Below are 26,508 nucleotides of genomic sequence, written 5' to 3'. Positions count from 1 at the left end.
GGCTTTGTTACAGAGAGAGACTCATATCTCTTAAGTTTCATAGATAATAATATACACTAGTGTCTTTCTTTATTGCTAATACATCTTAGTCATTCCATGGGAGGAAACTACAAATACCCATAGAGGGGGGAGGAAAAACTCCATGCAGACTTACAAGTTTAGGATAGAACCTTGACTACTTGACCTTGGTGAGAGCACTGCAACCATGCAGAGTTTAATAACCGAATATTGCTCACTAAATATGTCAATGCAGATGCAAAAACACAATTCTTAAACATGAATTTAATGTAAGAAGCCACAAGGAAATGTCCCCCACTTCTACTGTGTACTAAGTATTTATGACTCTGTGAAAGCCTGGAGTTAGTAGTCTTTCACTAAGATTATGGACTGAGTAGAGAGATGGGCAGTTAGCTGTGCACTTTTCACTTTCTAAAGAGTCTGTATTTAGATAGAATTGGACTGACTTCACAACGGAACTACAGCAACTCACTAGACTTTAACACTAGTCACCTGTTAATGTTTTGACTAGTAAACTACTTTTCCTGAGACTAAATTGGGTATTTTTGGGGCACGTCAGGTGTTTTTGCAGAAGGTGCTGGAATCACAGTGGGCAGTAGAATCTGAGGTGTACACAGCTGTCTTCACCCATATACCACCCATGCAGCAGCCAAGGTGACTTCCTATCAGCAACAAAACACAAGGACCTGTCACTCACAAATGACAGTTTAGCCAGAGTAGAAGAGTAATAATGTATTTTTTACCTTAAAGATGAATTGTGTAAAGTTTCTGGTGGAGGGTCTGTCAAATGCTTTTCTCCATGGAGGTGTTATTGCTCTATCTGGAAAAATTTACAGTATGATATTAAACAGGTCAGATTTGCGCTGAGACAACTCCTCTCACAGTCATAATGCCTGTTTTCTAGGTATTTTTGAGATGTAAAACCACCTGTAATTGAATAAATGTAAAGTTGAGATGTTTCATGTCATACTGGTGAACATTCCAGGTAGAGCTATGACATACAAGCAGGTGACAGACCCTCCATGAGAAAAGTTACACAATGCACCTTTAACTTAATTGTTCACCATCACTAGCTCTGCAAAATGATTTACATTTTTATTGGAATCAAGTGTGAATCGTGATTAGTTCTTCACCTTCTCAATGGACACTGTATTCATCTATTGTAGGCATCTTCTCGCAGTCTGGTGCTAATTTCTTCAATAAGCCTTGGCTTTGTGGCTCTTATCAGATCAGCGGGTTGCCAACAAGAGGCTGGGTTGCGGACCGATGCGAGACCCTGCGTGAAGGAGCCCGGTGCGTGGCCTCTGCACGCACAACTTGAAGAGCCTTGAGGAATGTGGGTTTGTCCTGCAGTCCGTTACTACCCCCTCTCTTCCACTCGCAGCCTGTCTCTCCGCGTGTCCCCTCCCCTCTCCCTCAAACAGGACAATTCCCCAAGTTTTCTCTTTTTCTCGCAAGGCTATAGTTCAATATTCCATTGTGGGGCACGTATCCTGTCTTCGATTCCCTTTGAAGGCTCCTAGACGCAGAGGGACTCCAACTGCTGCGAGGTAATGCACGCTCTCTTTACTCATCATTGGCTTTGATAGTGGCTTTAGTTTCGCGTAACATTGCTTTTTTAAGTGCAGTTTGTGTGAGAGTGGTTGTGTGATGGAAATAGAAAACGAACCATCGCTCAACTGAAGTTTACTGTAACTTTGTATCTTTGGCTCATGGTCGTTAACTTTGATCAAGTTTTACGGTTTACACCTCGATCCAAGTTGAACTATTTTTGTAGTGTAAACTTTCCCGAAATAAAACATGAAGCTGAGCAGTGAGTGTTAAGGGAGCAATAGCTGATGCAGCGCTTTTCTCCATTCATAAAGTTGTGGTGACATGCTGTAATGTGCTAATTGTACAAAAATATGCGCTTGTGCTAAGTTACAGATAACGGTTTCAGGTCACGTTTCATCTTTGATTTTTTGCAGACGCAGAGATGTCTTCTGGCCCTCTGCCTCATACAAGTCGCGAAACGTTTTTGTCTAATGTAATATGTCTTTGATTGAGTTTAGGAGTTAAGTTTGCAAAAAGGTGTACTACTAATCCAAATCTGTAACAGGCTTTTATGCACAGGACTTTTTTTTTTAATGGTCGACTTAGTCCACTTCTTTATTGTTTTTCTTTTGTTTTTTTTCACTCATTTGTGACCTTCAATACCATAAGCAATAATAACCCACAGTATTTAGCGTCTCTTTCTTGTTTTATCAGTCTGTAGATACGTTTTTGACAGCGCTACTTTCCGTAAGTGCAATACACCGATGGCTCTACCTATGATCCTCTTTTTAAACTGAATTCCAGTCAGGCGGCTCAGGGGCCATTCCTTTTTGCCTGTCTCTGCTGAGGTTATATATCACTTGAGGCTCAGAGCTCTCCTAAACCTGGGCTTTATAATGAGACGGAGCAAAGAAAATAAACCTCATGCGTATCCAGCCCACTTGGGTGTTTTTCAATATAATAGACTCTAACAGGCTTGTAAGACTAAGCCGGGCCAGGTCAGTTGAATATGTGGATATCATAATATACCTTCATGGCTTACACTCTTCTTATTTGGATAAGTAATTCATCTTTGTTGACTATTCATTACCCTCTTGCTCCCATCTTCTCAGATTTGACAGGTTCACTTACCTTTTGACATCATTAAATTCTAACTTGTCCCCCTACTTTTCATCTTACATTTTAGTGTCAAGTTATAACAAAGTATATGATTTATTTTATTGTATATACTTATATCTTATGGCAGTGGTTTTCAAACGATTGACGCCACCTAACTTCATATTTGACTTTCTAAGTATCACCAGACTTAAATTAGGGCCAAACATGGTGTAAAACTAAACTATACCAGTTATAAAATTAAACCACCAGAAGTAGGCTGCATGTCGTCCATGTATCACAGTTTGAGAAACACTGCCTTATGGTACTGGAGGACTTTTTCCATACTCAAACCTAATCTGCTCTGAATGGTTTTACTTGTATTGATGAAATATCTTTTTTATTTATTTAGTTAGATCAAAGTTGCCATCTTGAGAACATTAGAAACAGTAAAATGGCCCACAATGATCTTGATGATTTGGACAGTATTAAAATAAAATCTGAAGCTTACTGTAATCAGTATTTGATGTGTTTTTAATCCTTCTTTTTATTCTAGCCCTGCTGTGGAGTACACCCAGGGACTTGGTGTGGATCCAAGTCTAAATCCCGCGTGTCCTGGGTCTATTAGTTAAACCCGGAGTCTGAGAGGGTTGAACGGCTGACTGACCAATGGCATCCATGATGCTGGCCCAGGCGCTGCTGGGATGGGTGTGTCTCTGTGCTACCCAGGTGATGGGGTCACAAACAGGGACAGGAGCGTACCCAGCGAGCCGCTTCACCGGGGCAACTGAGCAGAGAGAAGCACAGAGGGTCCGCCGCAGAGGCCAGGAGACTCTCAGAGGGTAAGATCTCCTCCTTCCATTGTTTTATGCAAAAGACTACTAAGAGTATTCCATTTGAATGAAAAAACTTTTACATTGTGTTTGGGTTTACGAGCAACACAAAACAGTTGAATCTGGAGAAAGTTTCTTGTTCTGCTTTTCTGGCAGCTCTCTTCTCATGCCTGTGCTTCCTGGGATATGGCCAGAGCTTGCCTTATACCAAATTAAACTGTGAAATACTACCACATTGTTTTCACTAAACAGCACATGTTCTGCTTACTGCAAATAGGCTTCTTACTGTAAATCTGTCCCATTTTCATGGGAAAGGCAGAGGAGCAGAAAAGTGCTCTCTATACATATACCTCATGAGGGGTCATGAGTGAAAAACACGACCCAAATTCCCAAGTGCACATTAGTTTAGCTGGGAGAGTTTAGGAGGTTTGGTGTAGGCTCCTCTCTGGCGTTGGGGCGACAGATGGGGTATATGAACGTACATGTACTGTATCTAATGTGTATTTAGGTGCTGTTTGTTTGAGTCTGCATGTGGGGAGTATGCAGTCAAATGAACTAGAGGGATCATCTCTCCCAGCTGCATCCCATCCTCTCTTCACTTTCTGTTACCCCAACGTTAACAGTATGGGTGTGGAGACGTATGTCTTATGTATTTCAGAGTATATTTTTCCACTTCTTCCACAAACAATGGATGTTCTATGGAACCAATAATTTTGAGTCCGGATCAGTTGTTTCAATCAGGCACCCATCTGTCCCAGCTTACGGCTCTGTGAGTACCAAACCACAGGAAATGAGGTATTCGTTGGACTCGAAGGGTGTATAGAAGGGGCATTTGTTTCACTGCTTTAGGCGATGAAATAACTTGGGGCAGGGTGATAATGACGAAAGGACATCATATCAATCATATGAATCTATCATTGATTACATTTCATCATTTTAATTTAACACAATGTAAACTCTAAAATAACATTTAATTGCCCCAGAAACAAACAGATGTAGAAAGAACTAAGTTGTGAGAAAATTGTGGAAACAGAGGTGCTTTTAGAATGCCATTTTATTTCTATGAAACTGTACTCATGAGTAGCTAGCGAAAGCCTGCAGACTTTTTCCATTACATTGTTAACTCCTGGAAGCATTAGTGAGTCAGAAATGAACTGAATGATGGGATTATCCAAGTCAGTATCAGTAACAAAGCCTGACTTGTTTGACAAGCTACAATACTTTACAGATTTTATTTGATTGTTTTATTTGAGGTGTTCTTTTCACTTGAACGTGTGTGGAGGTAAGAATAAAATGGACAGAATTTACTTTTAGGCTGTCTTTTTAAAAACAATCTTGACGTACGAAATATACTCTTGGTTTTATTTAAAGGTCTACTGTGGAGACCCATGGTAATTCTGACACAGCAGTTACTGAAATCCAGTTTACGCCCCCTCCTCTGACACATTGCTTCACATGTAAATCCAATCTAAATGTTTAGCAGTGGCAGCGCGCTATCGGTAACTTGGCGTGCCTGGATTGTCCGTGCGAGTGAGTTTAATGATGGTCATTATGTTGGCCTTGGGCTGGGGTGCTCTGTTTATTTGCTGGCTCTAGCTCCAGATCCCCTGCTCTGTCTCTGCAGCACTGCCCCTGATGCCGACTGACTCTGATTTATTGGCTCCCACAAAACACTGGCGAGAGTCCACTTTAGGGTGTAGCTGATCAGACTGAGGCGGGATGCCTGGCTCTGTGATTGACTGTCTAGTCTGCAATGGAAGAACGTGTGAGACTAGCCTTTTCGCACATTATTTTATTAGAATATTTGTACTTTAATAAGATGATGGGTTTATGAATCCAACTTTTCATTCTTTTCGTTTTTTTTTGCTCCTTGTCAGCCACTACTTCATACTTAATGGAGCTAAACTTGGCACAGTTTTGCTCAGACATCTTGGCTACTGGCTATCAGACTGGGCCATTACATGTTGATGGCCAAACCAGCACTCAGATTTGGACTCAGGCACAAACATTTACATTATACAACCCAGATAAAATAGTTATTGCCATACACCAATTCAGAGATCATGTTTTTGTCAGCATCTACTTCACACTTCCTTAAATCAGTCATTATAAGTCAATGTCTATTGGAAGAGGTTAATGGATGATTTGGAGTTTCAACTGAACCTCTAAAAATGCAATTTGTTTGGTTATTTATTTCCTTTGACTCAAACTATGCCATCTCTAGATTACAGGTAGACAATTGTATTTGCTTTAGTATCCTTTTTTATAATATTTATGCAGTGGAAGTCACTATGGGTGGTTGTATGGATAGTCACCACTATCGAAAAAAAGAGAGGACATTTTCCAGGTTAATGTCAATACTGTGACTATAACTTTGTACTTCATTTTAGCTTATGGGAAATATGACACAGAATTTTGGGTAAGTAAGTAGCTGCCAGATTCAACACAGTCTTATGCACGTTTTATTCTATTTCTGGTTTTATTTGTCTGCCTTTTACAGTGAGCTCACGTGCAGCTTCGTTTCAGCCATAATGACAGGATTATCTGTGACAGCTGATTGGCATGTGCTCTGCAAATTTCAGTAGCCCTTCTTAACTTCTTAACTCTTGCTTCTTAGTCATACTAGTCCACATTTTTTGATTTAGCTATGAAGCTCCTCATTCGCACCTGTGCATAAAAAGGGTTTCTTTTATTTCAAACACTACACTTGAGAACACAATAGAATTCAGCTTTTTTGGATGAGATGAAATTCATACACAGTATTGAGATTCATATTTTACAGTAAATGTGTTTTTCTTCTGTGTGAGTTTTCAGACACGTTTTCCATTCACAGACACAGACACTTGTAGCCCCTCATAAGACTGTCATTACAGACATGCATTCAGGTAAGATGCCCATGTCTCTGTATCAGTGTGTTGATCAGAGGTCAAAGGTCAGGTGGCTTTTCCTCTAAAGTTCTTTGATTTACTGTCTAGTGTTGTCAAGGAAACACAGTGTTTGTTGTGGTTTCTCATTGGTCAGTGTAAAAGGCTACTGCTCTCATCTGGCTTGACCTCTGACCCTGGATTCCTGCATAGAGGCTCAGCCCTGAGGTTGTGCTTGTTGAAGATTGAATCATAGTGCTTCACGACTCAAAAACATGGATCTATTTCATGTATTGTTCTCTTTCAATAATTGTGCTCAAAAATCCAATTAATTAGTCACCCTAGTTCTTACATGCCTCTTCTTAACCCATATAAAACTGGCCCTTTTCTCATAATTGTAATGGGGTTTTCCTTCTATCCCATTGGCCCAAATAAAGACAGTATTCTGTACATTCTTCCCTCATGCTGTGGCAGCCATGTTACTTTTATTACATTAATAGCAGTTAATGAGCCATCCACAGACTGAGGACTTCAAAGGCTCCAGCTCAGCTCTGGAAGAGTTAACCTGCTTTAGACTTCGCCTGAAACAGTAGGGCACATAATATTGAGGAAAACCCCTGGGGCTTAAATGTCTTTTTTTTGCCTGTCTTCCATTGAGCTGCCTCTTTTGGTGATTTGAACCTGAAACTAGGAGAGGAAGAATAACAGAGCAAAGTAGCTCAGGGTTAGACCCCTATAATCCTTTATATATTGAGTCTGTAACCGTAAAGACTCCATACAATACACATTACGTATGTTGCTCATCATAAACTCAATCAGCCTGGTTTGTCTTTATACTGTTTAATTTTCATTGGTCACTTACAGCAGCTTGACTTAAGCCTTCACACATTCCACACATCCAGCTATTGAAATTGCAGCAGGTCCTTATTTTGTAGTTGCTGGATAACACTTCTAGTTCAGATTGAAACTAATTCACACTGAAGCAAAAGTCACTTCTTTAGCCTTTTTAGTAAGTGCATAAATGCCAGTTCTTTTCAATGGAACTCAAACTACCAATTAAAATAATCTGTTCTTACCAGTTTATTTCTCTTCTTTAGTCATAATAATCCCTTACAGTTGAATTGCACTTTACACGCCTGGCAAGCATCTCAAAGTGCTACACTCTAGTCATTATTCATTCACTCCTTACTCAGTGGTGGAAAGCCACTATCTATTTTCCACTCTGCTCCTGTTTCCTCTATGATAAACCTGTTTTTCCTCCCCCTCTTGGTGCTGTCTTCCTCCCCTCACACTGTCCCGCTGTCCTCTTGTAGGTTTGATGTGTTTATGCTACCTGAGTAAACGTCTGCGCCCCTCTATCCCGCTCTGTTGTCCCTCCTGTGCCATCTGTGAATGTGGTTAGGGTTTACTTTGCACTCCCTTGCCCCTCAAAGTCAAAGCCCAGCTGTGGTCTCGTAGGGGTCACTATGGAGATGCCCTGCTGAGAAAGACAGAGGGGTCAGAGCATTCACACCGCAGGAAGTTCATTCACAACTTTCCCTGTGCTATGATATAACTGCAGATAAATCCACTGTGTACTCCAGCAGTCAGTCGTGCTCTTGAGAAGGATGACTTTTCAACTAGTGGAGCAAATGGAGCTCCACTACATGGGAATTCTCAATTTCCAAACTTAAAACCTAACCATAAACAATTTAACCATGTGACCATTGTAAATTTACACATGTTTTCCCAGCATTATAATAATGATTTTGTGTTTGGCACTGAGTGTGACATAGAACTGGCCGCTGGGGATGCTCAGAGAGGGGCTTCACTCAATGCATCAGCTGCAGCCAGACCTCCCTGATACTCCTTGTGCATGTCCCTGGAAAAAAAAAAGGCTTGTAGTGGGGAGGGCATCTAGCAAGAAGTATGCCAAATCAGTTTTATTAAATTATATGATTATTTTGAGACCATGTAGTATTGATTTAATGGTCAATCTATGCTGTTTTGAAAGTGCGTTATGCATAAATTCATAGTTGCAGTTGCAGTAATGAACAGTTGCAGTGTAACTAAATTACATGGTTCTGATTAAACTTTTGCATCTCCAATCATAGTTGTCAATTTTTACAACTCTGAAAATCCTAATTTTTAAAAAGATACCTAGTGCTAATAATGATTGTATATTATTCAACAACAGCAACTGATATGAACTCCGGAGGTTTTCTTTCTTATGAATGAACCCTCATCTCTGTTGGCACAAGGAAACACTGTGATTTAGCACTACTATAAACAGCCATTCATTTAATTCTGGGACTAAAAGTGAATACAGGCTAGGATTTGTGTGTTCAGGACTTGAGGATACCAAGCAGAGAGGTTATAGTATGTAACAGCAGCTAAATGATCTGCCTTATTGTGATGTAGTATTTTATTCAGGAATAACGTACGTCAAGAGTGATGCATGCTGGGAATTTTATAGATGCCAAAGTTAGAACTGTGTGTGTAATTATCCATGGACAATAAAGTATGTAGTGCTGTTGCCATTAGTGCAGTGTGTAGAGGCTGGTGTGTATGCTGTACCAGTTCTCTCCTGATGTGGTTTTGCTATTTCCTCTGAGGAGATTTCTGTGGTGAACCTGTCTGCCAATCAGGATAAGTGTACACTGTGATGACTCTTACATCTGTCACACAAGGTCATAGAATCCCATTTAGTGTAACAAGTGGTAGAGCTCAAATGCACTTGAAACCCTTTATTTAGGATTTCCATAGCATATATCATTTTGATTAACTTTGAAGTAGAATTTTGAAAAGTAGAGGACAACATTACATCTCAATGACTAGTCACGATTATTAACATCATGTCCCAACAACAGTAAACATTTTTTCTTTAAATTTTCATTACCAATGTCTAATATGTTACCATTTATGTACTATGTGTTAGACTCAGACTTAGACAAACTTTATTGATCCACAAGGGAAGTCAGACAAAAAAAATCACTTTACTTTTATGTGTAAATTTTAGTCTTGAATGAAATTAAGCATTTAACAATTCACAATTAATGATTATCCACCATTATCAGTTGACTCAATTTGAAATTTTGACATCCATATATAATTGTGATTTCTGATTCTGCCCTATAGACCCAATGTGTGTGGCTCCCGTTTCCACTCCTACTGCTGTCCCGGCTGGAAGACTTTGCCCGGAGGGAACCAGTGCATCGTCCGTAAGTACTGTCCATCAAATAACTAACTACTGGAGATGATAGTTTTTTTGGCATTGGGGAAAATGTTTGTTTATGTTATGCTTGGCTCTGGATTTGATATATGTGTATTCACGTCTCCTCTTCAGCAATCTGCAGGAATTCATGTGGCGATGGCTTCTGCTCCAGACCCAACATGTGTACCTGTTCCAACGGTCAGCTCTCGCCCAGCTGTGGTGCCGGAGCTGGAAGTGAGTAATTCTTACATCCATAAACACAGAGTAATCCTCTCTATCATGTGGACGTAGTGTGGAGGAAGTCTGTTTAGGGGATTTAGGTTCAAGAGTTCTTTTCTGAATGTGAATCAGAAGACAAATCTCATTATAACTTCAGCCTTAATTTTTAGTGTCCAGTGTGCACAGCAGTACAGACCTTGGGGATCCTTCTACAGATCTTGAGCTAGGCTTGGTCAGGACTGTCTTAGCGGGAGAATTTTACCTATGGTGCATATTTTGGGTTGATGGTGGACACGTGGCAAAAACCTGCAACCTCCACACAGAAAGCTTACCCACCGTGTACGCGGGCCTGACCATAGTGAATCTGAAACACTAAAAAAGCTTGTATTGACCTCATATAACATCAGTGGTTATGAGAAATTAAACTATTTTACAGTTCCCAATTCCCATTGCATGATCTGTGTGCAAATATCATTTAAGTACTTTATCACTGTAGTAGCAATAGTAGTCATTCTAATTGCTGGTGTATTACTTGGTTAAACTATCCAAACTAAACATTTAAAACTGTCTTACGCACTGCAGCAGTTTGAGACCACTCATCCATTTCCAGGCTCGTGTCCAAATGTAACGATCCTGCATTTCCTCTCCCAGAGTGAGAACAGTTGTGGAGCCAGTGTAACAAGTACAGGGAGCAGACTTCAGGTCATAGAGTTTGTCCAGATTAAAGCAGGCCAGACACTGAGTTTATGTGAAATTAGTAGAGTAGCAGAGGTTAATGCAATATGCTATAAGTTATAATGTTCTGTACAGGAAATATTGGGAGCATGTCCTTGAGCTAAGAGGGCAGTTTATTGTATCTCAACTGTTAAGTAGGCTAGAGTTTGTTTGAGGGTCACTGTGAGCTCCTGACAAAGCCTTCACATACACGCTCATGCAAACCTGAGTCTGCACCAGCAACAGACAAAAACAGTGAGGAGAAGTAGGGCTGCTAAATCTAATTGCAATTATGTTTACATTTGCAATATATGTTCAAAAAGTTGAATTTGGGTCAGAGTAAAGGACTTATCTAAAAAATTACATTATTGCAATTTGATAACTGCTCCAACTTAAATTAACAAATCAACTTTTGTTTATAGAGCCTTTTCCAACATACAAGGTGACCAAAGTGCTTTCCAAAGTGCATTATTGAGTGTAGAAAGTCTGAATAGATAAGTTTTGAGCCTTGATTTAAACAGGGTAAAGTCTTGATCGATTTGTATTTGATATGCAGCCCTAAGAGGAAGCAGGATGTGCAGTGCTCTGCCCCTCCAGGTTGTGCACTGAGATTGACTGATAAACTCTGTAGCAGCTTTGTTAAATGTCATAGGTCAAACTGCTCTATGACTGTCTCTATGCACATCTATCACAGAAGTAACTAACCCACTGTGACCCCATAGTGACCTGTAGGTTTCTCTCTTTGGTTAAAAGGAATTGCTTTGTTTGAAAAGTGATCAGCTGTTATGATAGCTCTGAAACATCAACAGTTTATTTACTTTCAAACTTTTAGTATGACTTTCTACCATAGACTGTATAAAGAAGTGGACTAAGGGAGTGTGGCATTACCCATAGCGTTCGGCTCCAGTTACTTGAAGCTCATAATACTAGCAGATACTGGAGCAAATTTGAAGCCAGACCCATATTAGGAATGGGATTTTATTTACATATATAGCAACACCAGGATCATGTAGAGCAGGGTTAATATGAACATTTTAAGACCTGCTTAGCTATGTTCATTTATACAGTCTATGCTTTCTACAAACTCATTAAGACTATTTATTGCAATGATGAAAGCCACTTCAAATCAACCTGACCATGTTTAATTTCTCCCTTCTTGTGCCAATTCACAAATCTGCATTTTGGACTCTTTGGACCACTTTGTGCAGTTGGAGCGAAATATCAGCTCTTTTGAGATCTTTTGGAAATGTTGCTTGTTACACCACTGTGTCCTGAGACCCTGAACAATTGATATCTTACTGATTGGCCATTTTTAAACTAAAATTATAACATTATTTTGGCCTTTTAAAAGTAAACTAAAATATTGGCACTCTTCTGATGTGGCTCCTATTTGACCCGGAGATATACTAGAGTTCCCAGACACAATGACAGGGGTAGAAGTTGTAAGTCACCCTTCTAATAAAGCTACGCACAGCTCATTGCAGAGCAGCTGTGCACATGAGTATATAGGGTCAACTTTGTGAACCTTGTCTTGCATCTTACCATAATTACAAAATCATTACCATGGACATTCAAACTCTAATACCAAGAAACAGCTGCCTTAAAACTGACAGGCTTCTACTGCGCAGTGACTGGGGAATGGTGAACCCTGAGAACACAGACTTCAGTAATTATAAATTAGGGCACATTGACATGGTCTCCCCTGTTGTGGGCAATGCAAATATTATAAAACAGATTTATTAACAACATCTACAACAGTACAACAGTATTTTTCTTCTTATTTCTCTTCTTATTTACTTATAACATGTAATCCCAGGCAAAAGAGTGCCATAAAGAACATTTTCCATCAGACTCACATACACAATCCCTGACTTCCTGTTTCTCAGTCTCTCGTAAAAAACACCCAGATGTTAGCAGCTCACCGGCGACACTAGCAGAAAACAGAGGTGCATTGTGGGGCAGCTGAGAGTTCACCCTCCCTGTCTGCTTTCTTTGCTCATGTGCACATGCAGCTTTCCAGGCACGGGTCACAGAACGGGACAGGTCTCTCTCACCTGGTGGGATTGAAATGGCACGACAAGAACAAAGTATTAGCCAGTGAGATCATCTCCTCCTCTGTCTCCAAAATATGCACAATTACTTCCTCTATGATCTCCCCACTGAGAAAACATGTGGCACCGACTCAAATAAGCATCTTTTGTGCTGCTGTCATTGTCTTCTCATTTCAGTTTGGTTTATTTACAATTTCCCATAGAAACCAAATTAAGGCCCATAGAACTATAATGATTATTGTCATCATGTGGAATAAAAAAACATGGCTAGATAACAGACTTGAGGTAAGTGAAGTTTATTGCCCTTGCCATGCCCTCCCACCTGAACACACATCTTGAACTTGAGCAATCACCATAAACAAAACGCTTTCCAAGATAGATAATAGTCCCCCTTTGAAATCAAGACAAAATATTGCACATATGTGAACTCAGAAACAAAGACTATATGGTTTTCAAAAAATCTATAGATATATTATACATACTAAATAGATACTAAAACTATAGTATCAACACTAGAAACGTCTAGAAAATAGAAAATAGAAAATCATACAGGACAAAACTGGATCTGAGCTAGTATGATTCAAATTGTAATATTTAGCAAACTATTATTTTGTTGAATTTTTAAAAAAAGCTAAAAAAAAAAAGGGTGTTTCTTATTACCATAGTGGCATTGAAATTGGTATTGTGGACTTTCCCTTAATGTCAAAATCAAGGTGGAAATTTTACATCGTGACAACACTAAATTGTTGTTGCAGTCATATTTTTTCTGGATCCAGTTTTCAGAAGGTATTGGATCCAAAGTATTTTTTGTCTTGGCTCCTTTAGGCATACAGAAATGTTCATCATTTACTTTTCAAGGACCTCTCCTAATAGACTAACAGAGAGGCCAAATAACCCCACAATGTTGAAAACAAAATCTACCAAAGTAAACATTTCTTGAAGTGATCAAAAGAAAGAACTTAACCACTTCACAAAACACTGCTGTCTAACAAATGTCTCTTGGCCCATTTACCTATTTGCGAGCAAGTTTACCCAAGTTGCCCTCTCCCTCAAATGTCTGCCTCACATTACACTTATTTCTGTATGGCTAGTTCCTCGACAGGAAAAATGTAATCATTCAGTGCAATCGTTCTTCATGTTTCACATCGCTGAGAAGTTGGCATAACGACAGGATGAAGTATAGCGCAAGTTTGTTCCAGCTCGGTAAGGGGCTGAGAGCTGAAAGGACGACTGGAGTAGTGTCTCTTGGGAGCAAATGAGGAGACAGAGAAGAGCCAGCGTACAGTAAAAGCCAACAGGGACTGCCAAAGAATATAATTTATCACTGCATGTTGCTATGAGACTGAATCCAGCTCTTGCCAAATAGCTCATGTGAGAGAGAGACCATCGCAGAATTGTAGTATTTTGTGTTATAAATGGAGCAAAGGGAAAAGCCATTAACTTTAACAGCTAACAGTACCACAATCAAAATATATCTGGTCAAGTAAGTGTCGGTATATGGTATAAAATGAACTTGAATTGTGTGGACTTTTTTGTTAGTTTTATGATCATTTTGGTAATGATATGTTGTGAGCACTGGATTTTGTTTGTTTAAATGTGGTCCTAGAGTAATGGGGACCTCTTATTATGTAGCTTCATCATTGGTTATATTGTGTTGTTGTATTTATCTCAGCCTAAAAAAGTTAAAGTTTTTGTGCCGATCAGTGCCAGGCAGCTTCAGTGGCATATATCGCAATTTTTTCAACAATTATTTTAATGATTTTATTTAATCAGCGTTTTGTTTAAACACTACTGTACTAGAGTCTGTCAATGACTAATACTTTTGGCAAGTGTGGACACTCTCACACACACGCGCACACACACACGTGCATACACACACGCACACACACACACACACACACACACACACACACTAAATCTCATTAGACAAAGCCCTCTACAGAGGCTCAGTCATTTCCCTTCAGCAGCTGAACCCTGCATGCCACAAATGTTGTATAGGGACAAAGACACACAACACACTCACAGAGGAGAATGGACAAGATCTCAAGAGGAAATTAATGTTGAACTTGAGATTACGACAGAGCATGAAAGGCAGAGGGGAAGAAGAAAACTTAGAGATGGATTCTCCTGTAAAGATGGGTAACGTCACAAGAAGATAACTGTGAAAGACCAGAGAAAAGACCATTAATGCCCTAATGCTTCACTCCGTTGGAATTTGGCTCACATTAGTGTATACTGTATACTCTATATATCTTAAATATATTCATACAATACATATGAGACAGGCCTGCTGTAATTCTGTGCAGAGAAAATACATGTCGTATTGCTTTTTAGGCGTTACCTTCCACCAATGAGTTTAATCAATCCAAAACATGTCTTTTACCTAAGCAGACAAGAATCTCTTGGTTTAAAAAAAAAAGGCAGCAACTGGCAACAATCTGTGTTTGCTTCACACGATTTGTATACATACAGTCATGTTTTGAATCAGGGTATGATGGTCTGTGCATGTAACTGTTTTCTTGTTGATCATTTTTCATTCTTTGAAATTCTGTTCAAGTGAAGCAGTACAATTTGTCAGGCTGGTCAAGTAAACTATAGCATATCATAGAATATTAAGAGAATGTACTGGCAGTAGACAGCTTTTTTGGCAGCATAGTTAGCAGAAGTTTTAAGGCCCAGAAGCCTGAAGTCAAAATATATGCTCATATAAATGCTGAGAGTTTGTCCAAACTAAAGCATATGGCAAATCAGTATAAAAAGGCAGATGATTAAACCCAGAAAACAAAATAAACAAAAATGAAAGAGGAGCATTTCTATATGTCTGCTGACTCATGTGCACTTCATATCATTTCATATGTATCATTCTCTGTTTTGCTGAGTGAAAAAGTCATGCTGACATACACCAGTCTCCTTAAAATTCTGCTCTCTGTGCCGTCAGTTTGACCCCCGACTTTGGCCCCATAGTCTGTTATCCAGGTGCTCCTGTTTCACATTCACACCACCTCTGCCCTGCTGCTTTAAGGCTGCTGCTTGCCAAGTCTGATTCCAACATCAAACTTTGGAAAGGTTATCACATTAACGGCACCATGCCACTTTGGACCATCTTCTGCTCTTATTTTAATTAAAACGGCATACAGGTGAAAAAATGTTTAGTGTGGTATACCATACAATGCCTGTTAGAGTAACAAACTTTACTGTTCTAAACTGTTCTCCTTTGAATCAAATTGGCAAACATCTACCAAATGTCTACTTTTCACTACTATGCAGCATATTTCATGGTTGAATTATTTACTAGAAAAGTGATAGTGTAGGTTTTTAAACTGTAACAAAAATGTTTCCTTTTACCATATTAATCGTTTCATTTCTCCCATCCACAGTTCAGTCTTGTAACATCCGCTGTATGAATGGAGGCAGCTGTGCGGAGGACTCGTGCTCGTGTGCAAAGGGTTACACAGGGAGCCACTGTGGACAGCGTATGTACATATCTTGGAAAATGTCTTTATTACAGTGATTTGAGTCAGAAGACTTCAAAGTTCAATTGTCATCTCTTTCAGCTGTCTGTGAGAATGGCTGCCAGAACGGTGGGCGCTGCATTGGGCCCAACAGATGTGCCTGTGTCTATGGTTTCACTGGCCCGCAGTGCGAGAGAGGTGAGAGCTTTGATTTTTGTATTCAAATGCATTTACTTCAACATTAACATCTATTATTTTCTATTGTGTCAGACACCCGTAATAGCTTTAGTCTATCAAATATGGAAAACAAAATAGTTTCCATATGATACTATGAAATGGAAGCTATACCAGAAGCTCTTCACCTTTGCACCTTCACCTTCTTCTCTGTTTTGTCTCTTAACAACCTGCTTTAAAACACACATTCCCAGCCTCTGTAATTCCACCTACTTCTTCTCTCTTACACTCTTTCTAAGTACATATCATCATTTCCCCAAAGCTTACTTCCCACAGTGTGAAAACCCCTTGTAACACTCAATTTATTGTGAGTGTATGTCCTCCCTCCTCTTCACCATCACTCATCTTCTAGTGATATTTTGGTGTTGTTTTCCTTGGTTTGAGTTGTTGGAGAAAGCCGCAAAGAGTTTTAGTTATAAAAAATACTACGTCCCCACAGGACTGCACTGATAGAATAGACTATGTGAAGGACATTTCCTGAAGAGGAGCAGAGCAGGGTATGAGGAGACTGAAAATAAAAATGGACTTGCAGCTGTATAAACAAAATGGAAAAACATTGTAAATGCTAAATTTGCAGGTAGCTGTGAGGGAGGTCTAAAGTAGAAGTAAGAGTCAAGCAAATGTATGCATACTGCAAATAAACAAATCACTCAGGTAAAAGTGAACAACAATCCTTTCTCATTATATTGAAAAATGCATGTAGAAATGCATGCAGAAAATGGTCCCTTCAGGGTCAGGACTCCACTATAAAAGACATTATGAATCTCAGTGGGTAAATAAAAGTCAATAAAGAGAAGGACGAGATTTAGTAAAAGCACTGCTACTATTTATTATAATTGTAGTATTAAGGCCTAATCCCTCATCCACCCAGCACTAGTCCAATGTAGAGAAGGGTTCAGCTTTAGTCATCTGGACACTCTTTCCCAAAATGGCTTCTGGATGGGAGCCGAAATGTCTTGATTGCAAAAACAGAGTCCAGATGACTAACTACTCCACATCACTATTACTACTCTTACTACAACTACTTAACACTACTAAAAAGACTATTTCTTCTTCTTACTGTCACATTTTACTAACACTACCATTACTGCTAAAACTCCTTTTCAGTTTATCAGCAAGTAGCACATTTTGGAACTAAGGTAAATACATATTCATACTTGTTAATGACAGATACCTTCAAATGTTATAAATAAGCTTAAGACATAGTTGACACAGTTCCTAAGAAAGTTTAATGTGATAGGATTAACTAGATCAGTATTATTTTTGCAGACATTACTTTATCTAAAGACTTGTAATTGCATGTGGTTTGAACATTAGTGTATGGAAAGCCATAAATTAATAGATTTACAATGTGATCTGGTGAGAAAAGTGCTGATGAAGGAGGATCATGCATACTTCCATAACACTGTCACCAGCTATGGTTAAACTGGGTGTGTATGAAGCCCCAGAATATACACTTTGAGCATATTGAAACCAGTTCATGTGAAACACGACTATTTACTCTTCAATAAATGCCCCAGTGTTGTTAGACTTGTCAATAAGTCTTTTTTGCATTCACTTCTGCATTCACTTTATTCTCTGTTACAAGTGTAAATTCTTCTGTATTCACTCGATTACACTTTTTACATGGAGTGTAGATGGACATATGTTTTCTTTGGTCAGCCCTCTTCAAGAGTAGCTTTGGTCGTTTTGCGGTCATCTGCTATCCCACTGCGGTCAGTCCCAAAGGCAAACTGTGGTTTAGTCCAGACCAAATAAACCCAGCAGAGGAACAGACATGCCCCACGGCCAGCTGACGTCAAGGGCATTTTGATATTGTGAAAGCAAAGGAAGTGGTGCTATTTGTGGCCCATTGATTGTACAGGCAACACAGAATGGCATGGTTGGACAGAACAAATGTATTGTAGAGCAGAGGTGAATATGTGAACATTGATCATCATGGAAGAATTGACAGAAGAGCAAATACACTGGTGAGGAGGTCAAGGGTTCAGTTTTCTTATGGATGTTCAGTCAAAATTGTTGTGGTACTAAGCCCGGATAAATATGGTGATTTGTCTCTGGAATGGTAAAGATGTGAAAAACCTTGCTGAATATTTAATCTATACAGTTTAACAACCAACATGTTTTGTAGGTTAGGCAAAACTGTAATGTGACAAATCTGGCCCCTGTGACTCTGGCTTGACATGCAATCCATCTAAACCTATATTTGACATAAAGAAAAACCATCAATTACGTCTTAATGTATGTTGGGATTTTCTCAGGCTGAGTGTGTGTTTTCCATATGTTCTAATGGACCTACACTGAACTGTACAAGCCACAAGTTTTAATCCTTGTCTGGAAAAGCTCTGCACAACACAATGCACTCTTTTGCTACAAGATCCAAATGAAAGCTCCATATTTAGTGTCATTATAAACGTCACAATTCACATATCAGATTTCATGTCAGCATTATTTTTATAACTCATAAACAAATGAGGCTGCTATGAATAGAAATTTAAGTTTTCTGAAAATATGGAACAAATTGCGGGCTTTGAACTGCTAAAAAATGTCATGATTTGTGGCACATTTTAAACAACACTACAAAGGATGTCCCCTGAGTACAAAGCTTGTTGATGGAGCCTGGAGCCCACTTACTTATAGTGTGTGTCTGGCTTAGTGCACATTATTGTTTGGTTGCTTAGAAGTGGAAGTTTCCCAGGGCCAAAGGCTGCAAAAGTCGAGATAACCTTTGCAAACAATTGCATAGGAAAAGTAGTGACAGACGGTTTGCAGACATTGTGCTCAAGTTATTTAAAAATGTCATGTTTGTATGCTCACGTTTTTAGCCAACTGTTAATGAGAGATTTAGTGATATAGCACAGGCCTTATCTCACCATTCTCCCATAGTTTTGTGTGTGTTTTAGCCACTTTACTCTATTATGTAAACAAAAGGACACAAGCCCATCGAGGAAAGAGGAAAAGGGATATTTCAAGGCTCTTGATAATGGTTTTGATAAGACTAACGGGGCCTGCTATGCTTGGCAGTGATGACCATAAACTTCCCACACGTACACATGCATTCAAACTGAGAAGGCCACATGTTTGAATTATTTATTTAGATCAGCGTAAACCCAACAAAGAAGTTCCAAACAAGCAGAGTCAAAAATTCCACCCGTGCGGCCAGACATGTGACCAGCTTAAAGGCCGTAAATACAGTTAGATGTGGCTGTTCCTTCACAGGTGAGCCACAGACAGCGGTGAGTAGAATAGCCATACACATACATACAGACATATACTCACTTAAAAGTACCATTACTTTAAAAATAATATTACTCAAGTAGAAGCAGTAGTCCAAGAAATTACTCAAGTCACAATAAAACAAATATTTGGGGAAAGTATACTCAAGTAAGAGTAATTGTAAGAGTTACTGGAGGTACCATTATGGTTTGACAAAACATTAAATAATGAACAAAATCTAGTATTTTGAAAGGATAGACCATGAATATTTGAAGGAGCGATACAACACTCTCAAATATTCATATCATTTAATATTGTCAACGTTAAAGCTTTTGTAGCCAAAACCTTTACTCAAGAGTACTGTTAGAATGTAAATATATTGCTCAAATAGGAGTAAGAGTATGGTGCCTTAGTAGTAAAGTAAAATTTTATTATATGTAACCCAGTACTACCTACTGCTAGCAACAGGAAGATGCAAACTACCAGCTGTAGAAAAGAATATCCACTAAAAACTAATCTAAAGGCATTACACATTTATTTCCCCTATTTATCTTTGAAAAGCCATATAAATGATAATGGTTTCATCTTCATGCAATCAACTCATATTTCATGCTCCTTATCTTGCAAGCCTCCTTTTCGCACATCGTAAAATACTTGTGTGGTTATTTGTGGGCTCAGATTAAGGGTGCAGACTCATTTCATAAACCACAACTGAGTATGAGTGAGTGTGACCAAAATAATAAAACATAAGCGGAATGTTGACAATTCCCAAAAAACTTCTCATTCCAAGGAGATTTAGGCACTCTCACCTTGAACTCCACTGCATTCCATCCTCTTCAAAGATGGTTCATGACAGGAGAAGACTTAACTAGCTTTAATGACTTTAAGCAGTTTATGGGATCAGGCAAGCTACAAAAACATAATATGTGAAGAGGGCTGTTCCTAATAAAATGGTCTGTGTGATTAATGTAATCTGAGCTGGTCTGGGGCAAAGGTCAAGGAACTATTCCGGGAAGATTTGATTTACTTTTGACACTATGTAAACAAGCCCCATTAAAAATGGGTAAGTAAGATGTTTTGGTAAGTGTTTGTGAATGAACTAGTGATATCACAATATTAAAATTTCACAATATTAAAATTTCAAACTAGATTTTGATACCAAGGAACATATTTTATACCTGGAACAGATTATGATACCAAAATATTATAACTATATTTTTGTTCTTTGTTCTTATAATATGTTGTGATGTGTGAGCTACTGTGTCTAGATTATTTCCCTTGTGGATCAATACAGTTTGTCTAGTCTAATACAAAACACTTTTATACAATATATAATTTTCACCATGCATACTAGTTTCTCTACATTGAGGTCTTAGTATACTAGTTTTGATATACAACATCATCCTAATAATATTCAGGATAGGTCCAAATGCATATTCTATTGTATGTATGTTCAAGTATCTAGTTTTGAAACTAGTTTTATTGATTAGTAACTGGGTTTACATTATTTGACAACCTTCAAATGAACAGGTTAATGCCAGTGGATGAAGGAGCGGAAAGAGGATTCTTTTGATCTGTTGGCCAATTTGGACACTAATTGGGCCAAATTGTTTCCGAATGCGGTCAGCCGGATGTTGAATAGTCCTCCTGTCCCAGCCGGTGTATGTCCCACTCTCACATGGACCATAGATGTACATACACATACACTCATGCTCTACAGAGGACAGTCAGTTTGTGTTGGCCTGCTGCATGTTGCTCCAAAAACACAAAGCGGTGATTTAGACTTTAGTTTGGCAGTAGTTCATGGGGATGCTGATCTCTTTATGACTATATGATTGTTGTTTAACTATCTGTGAATATATACTATAGCAAGTAGGTTTTAATGTGTGCAGTGTGACTCCTGTGTAATAAACCATAAGCTATATGCTGTTGAGCCATTGATGAAGCATGTTTTTTTTTTCCACAGGCTATAATGTTAATGTATTTGGTCAGTCTATTGTAACTACAGTTTTAGAAGCAATGTGGTTGCAGGATAAAGCCAAAGATAATAAACCCAAACACTAGGGGTCAGTGAGTGCCTTGATCTGTGAGAGTTCAACGTTTTGTTTCTGAATAACATGCTATTATCTTGAAAATTTGGTGCATTAAAGCTATATATTGGCGGACGGTATCTTTTCTCTTTATGTGCAGGTGTGTAGATGTGTAGTTTTACCAGAAGCCTTTTTCTTATGTACTTCATCAAGCACTGCACTATGCTCTGCCAACCAGACTACATACGGATATGAGATCTACACCTGGGAGTCATGTAGTGGGCAGACAGAAGTAAAGGCAGATGAGCTGGAGCAAAACCAGCAGTATTTTTATGCTCACGCTGACCTTTTAATTCAAACCAAAAGCTTTTATGCTGCAAAGAAAGAAACCCATATGAACAGAACTAGAAAAAAAAATACTGACCATCCCAAGAAATTTGTTGACTATAAATTTGTCTCCACAGAAACAATTTTATGATAGACTTTTTAATGAGGACTTTATTTGGACTGGTATTGCAAATAAGGCTTCCACCATTTCATTATGATGTGATTAAATCGTAAGAACATCAAAATAGTTAACCTTAATAATAACCTTTGCAAAACAATGACATAGGAAAAGTAGTGACAGTTTGCAGACCTTGTGCTTAAGATATTAAAAAAATGCTGTGTTTAAATGCTCACGTTTTTAACCAACTGTTAATGATTGATTTAACTTAACATTTAGTGGAAAAGATTTTTATGTTGCAAAAAAAGAAACCCATATGAACAGAACTGCAAAAATAAGACTTCCACAACTTAAGTCTGGCGTGAGTAAAAGCAGGAACATCAGAATGGTTGTAAAGTGAAATCATTGTGCGAGATTGCTCAAGTGTGTTTAACATAATTATTTACCATCAAACACAAGCACAGAACTGGCAGCCCCATCATGCAATTAAGTTCTTTTGTTTCTGCAATGGCTTTGGATGGGAGTAAAAGAGTCAATGCCGACTCAATGTGCCTTTTGAACTACCGCTAAGATTTTAATTGCTTTAATTATCTGAGATGTATTCATAAAGGACTACACTTCAAAACCAGACCAAAAACATAATGTGCCAATTTAGTCTTGCTACCAGCTCCACCTTTCCTCACAGATGCCTTCCTTGTAAAATGCATCTGCTTGTAAACGCTGTTCTTTATTTCCTGGTTTTGGACCTGCCGTTAATATAATTAAACTGATGTGTTTAAAAGTACAGTGAGTCATTACTCTTAAATCATTGTGTTTCCCTGCTAGTTTTCTCCCACATCCGTACTCATTTGCATTTTATTGTTCTGTTCTTTATTTTATCACAACAAAACAATTGGTTATGTTTGTTGTTTCATGTTTAGGGAATAGATAATAAAAAAGGCAAAATAAAAAGGAATGTGCAATTTATTTAATTCCCAAACTGGTCCAAATGGTGTGAAAATGTGACAATTTTCCAGGAGTTAAAAACCAGAAGATTGGGTATGACTTCACAAAAAAGTCTAACTCTTTTGTTTTTGTTGCAGACTACAGGACAGGACCCTGCTTCACCCAGGTCAACAATCAGATGTGTCAGGGTCAGCTAAGTGGCATTGTATGCACCAAAACTCTGTGCTGTGCTACCATTGGTCGCGCATGGGGGCACCCCTGTGAGCAGTGCCCTGCCCAACCGCACCCCTGCAGGAGAGGCTTCATCCCCAACATCCGCACCGGAGCATGCCAAGGTCTGTAGTACAGTTGTAGACCATATGTATGAATGGACATAGCTAACCCACTAGCTGCTGCATGAGCATGGAGGCGCTTCTGGCTCCACCGGTTCCTATTGACTTTACATTGAATAACTCTCTCTAACCGCTGCAGTGAGCCTCGTCATTTTGGTCTTAAAATGTTCATATTAATGCGGTCTACACAATCCTACACGATCTCTTATTATTTTGCTATTTTGTCTCACTATTTCCCCCATACCTGTGACATCATGAGCTTCATTTGACTGGAACACTACAACACCATGTCCTGAGAGCCACACATGACGAGAACAGTGAACAACTTAAGTATTACTTTAGCCATCATCATGTCAGCTGCAACTACTTCCCACAACATCCTCAGACGTGTACTAACACCACTGGGCATGCTTGTATGAAAACACAGGATACAGTCTCTTGTCCTCTTAGCGATAATAACAAGTGTAACAATTACACCAGTCTATGTGGTCTCTTCATCTGAATAAGGGGCTATGCAGGCTGAAAATGCATTCTTGTTTTGTCTTTGCCAATGGGAAGACAACAACAAAAAATATTCTTTTAATATTCCTCCTGGTGAGAGACAGTAATAAACTGATCAAGCACTAAGACTTTATCAGAATAAGACACTGGTGGAGGTGAATTTCCCATAAATGAGCACACCCTGGACTCCTCAGAGACTGTGTGTGATGGTTGATATGCCATACAGATGACATTATGTTTTGTATATTTAACACATAAACAAGTAGGGCTGTGTAGTATGTAAGGTGGTATGCAATTATTATGAGATATAACATAATTTTGCATTAGTTTGATGACTTACTATATTTCAAATTTTAAAAAAGCTTAATATTTTACATGCTCAAATGACAGACTCTTTTTGAAGTGGGCCTATATACTTTAAATTTGTTTGTTGAGATGCTTGACCAAAACTTGTGTTTAATTACATTTTTAGGAACTGTCCTACATTTCATTTTGACATTTCATCTTCATTTGAGATGGTTTCTCATAGGTTTTACTGTTTAGTTTCACTGTCAAGAAAAGTAGAACTGTACTTTCACTTTTCCTCTGTATATTGTCTTAACTTTAAGATACAGTTTTTTCCTTTTCTCCTCTTTTCTCTTACACTTTAAAGCTATCTCAGAGCTGGAGAGCCTCAAGCAGTGTCTCATTGGCAGCAGTACAAAGCACACATGACCATGAATCCAAATGTAGGGGATTGCTGTCCAGGTCTCACATCAGGAAGACGGCTGCACCTCTCCTCCACCTCTGTTCCTCTCTCCTCTCCTCTCCCCCCTCTCTCTCTCTCTCTCTCTCTCTCTCTCTCTCTTTCTTTCTCTCTCTTTATCTGTCTATCTACTAGTATTTGTCTCTCTCTCTGCTTATTTTATGCACTAACATTTAGCATAGATGGTTTAATATGAGTTTAACATTGGACTAATCTGTCCTTCCTGAAGATGACATTGGATTGCAATAAAATAAATAATACCTTAGAGTAACCAGGATGCCAAGATTTTTTCTGTCTTACTATGGTGTGCGCTGTGACTCATAAGCACTTTGGGAAATTCTGATTGTAATTAAAAAGTCATTTCCAGTTCAATCATCCTCTTAATGTAGTTAGTAACACATCATAAACCATTTTCCGACATTCTTCTAGTCAGAGCAAATTCGTCATACAAAGAAAGTGGTCATCTGAATTGAACTGAGTCTAACGTGTTTTGTCTCTTCCTGCTTGACAGATGTGGATGAGTGCCAGGCTGTACCAGGGCTGTGCGCTGGAGGGAACTGCATCAACACTGTGGGCTCATACGAGTGCAAATGTCCTGCTGGCCACAGACAGAGCGAAACCAATCACAAGTGTGAAGGTGAGTCACGTCTGACCACAAAATATTACACGAGGCAGCAAGTTTATGGATAATGACATGAATTTGCTGTAGTTCATGCAGAAAAAATATATCACAGTATGAGACATGTTACAGTCAATTGAGTCTTGACTTTGACTATGAAGGTTGTCAGTATATTTGCGAAATAAAATGACTGGTGTAGATCCAGAACACTGTGCAGCTTTTTAGAAACTGTTTAGTTTTTAGTTTCAGCGGTCTACTCCTGGTGATTATTGTATCCCTAAGGGAGCATCCAGTCACCCTGCAGAGGAAACTCATTTTGACAGCTTGTTTTTGGAATCTTGTCTTTTTAGTCATGACTGAGAGCGCTGGGCAGGATTGTATAATGACAATGTTAAATTCAGAGTATTAAATCAATGGTTAGAAAGGTTATTTTATATAATATTTTATTTCTTATATTGGGGACCCACCCATAGACCCATCTCTATGGCCCTGTAAAATATGACAATGTCTTAAAACAGTGTAGAAGACTCTCCTGAGACTGCACGTGCAGCAGAGAAGACTCCCATTATAATGTGTTGATGTGCTGGAATTTTAACAATGCCCCGGCCAAACAGTGCGAAAGTTACACAGGCAGAAGTTGTGTCTTTTGGCCCAAAGCCGATGTTTTCCTGGTCTGTAGGGAGCATTACAGAGAGCCCTTAAACTGTTTCAGCCTCATCATGGCTATTCTACTGTGTAAGAGGAGACTGTATATAGACATACAGCACAGCTCACTTCTTTAACATTTTGAGTTAAATAAACTTCATGCACTGAAATTGTTATTACATAATTTTTTGACATACAAAATACTATTTGATTAATTCAGTAAATGTGTTAAGTATTGCTCATAATTCAGTAGAAACTGAGGTATCTCAGACTCAATAGTGATTTATGTTGAAGTCATTGAAGCAGGAAATTCATAGAATGACTTCACCAAATTCACTGTATTCATTGGAGACACTTTCAGTTGTGGTTTGGGTCTTTGCCCTGGGACTTACGGTAAAGAGAGCTTCTCAAGAATGTGCCATTTTGTAGTAAAAATAAAACAGAATTTACTGAAAGCATGTGTAGCCACTTTGAGTCATCAAAGCATCACAAAGAAATATTGCATTGAAATTATTAACTTTGAGCAGCCTGTGAATCATACTCAGGATACTACTACCAAATGCTGTCTGCTCAGTGGGTTTAAGCTTTGTCCCTCTTATTGCCTTTATAAATTGCTCCATTACATTTGACAAATTTTAATCACATTATGAATGATGAATAATAGACAGTTCTAAGATTCAGCTCAGTAGAGAAAGACCAATTAAATGCTTGATTGGTATAAAGGACCTATTAAATAAGCCTGCATTGATAGAGAATGTTTGAATGTGTCTGCTTTGTGAATCATAGGAATTGAATGACTTGCTATCATTTGTTGACATCTAGTC

General features: G+C 38.7%; 1 protein-coding gene across 1 annotated transcript in view; it reads left to right on the top strand.

Annotated features, from left to right (window-relative positions):
* Window positions 1-26,508, top strand: part of LOC110160066 (fibrillin-2-like) — a 57,575-nt gene that overhangs the window by 5,289 nt on the left and 25,778 nt on the right. Inside the window, 9 exon segments of the mRNA XM_020924673.2 lie at window positions 578-672; window positions 1,185-1,568; window positions 3,203-3,488; window positions 9,461-9,543; window positions 9,669-9,770; window positions 15,898-15,993; window positions 16,075-16,170; window positions 22,980-23,177; window positions 24,932-25,057. Of these exon segments, the coding sequence (XP_020780332.2) occupies window positions 3,316-3,488; window positions 9,461-9,543; window positions 9,669-9,770; window positions 15,898-15,993; window positions 16,075-16,170; window positions 22,980-23,177; window positions 24,932-25,057 (874 nt within the window). The 5' untranslated portion in view covers window positions 578-672; window positions 1,185-1,568; window positions 3,203-3,315.

This window comes from Boleophthalmus pectinirostris, unplaced genomic scaffold, assembly GCF_026225935.1.
Source record: "Boleophthalmus pectinirostris isolate CB_2022bp ecotype Guang Dong unplaced genomic scaffold, ASM2622593v1 HiC_scaffold_7, whole genome shotgun sequence".
NCBI lineage: Eukaryota > Metazoa > Chordata > Actinopteri > Gobiiformes > Gobiidae > Boleophthalmus > Boleophthalmus pectinirostris.
This window is presented reverse-complemented; position numbering and strand designations above follow the sequence as displayed.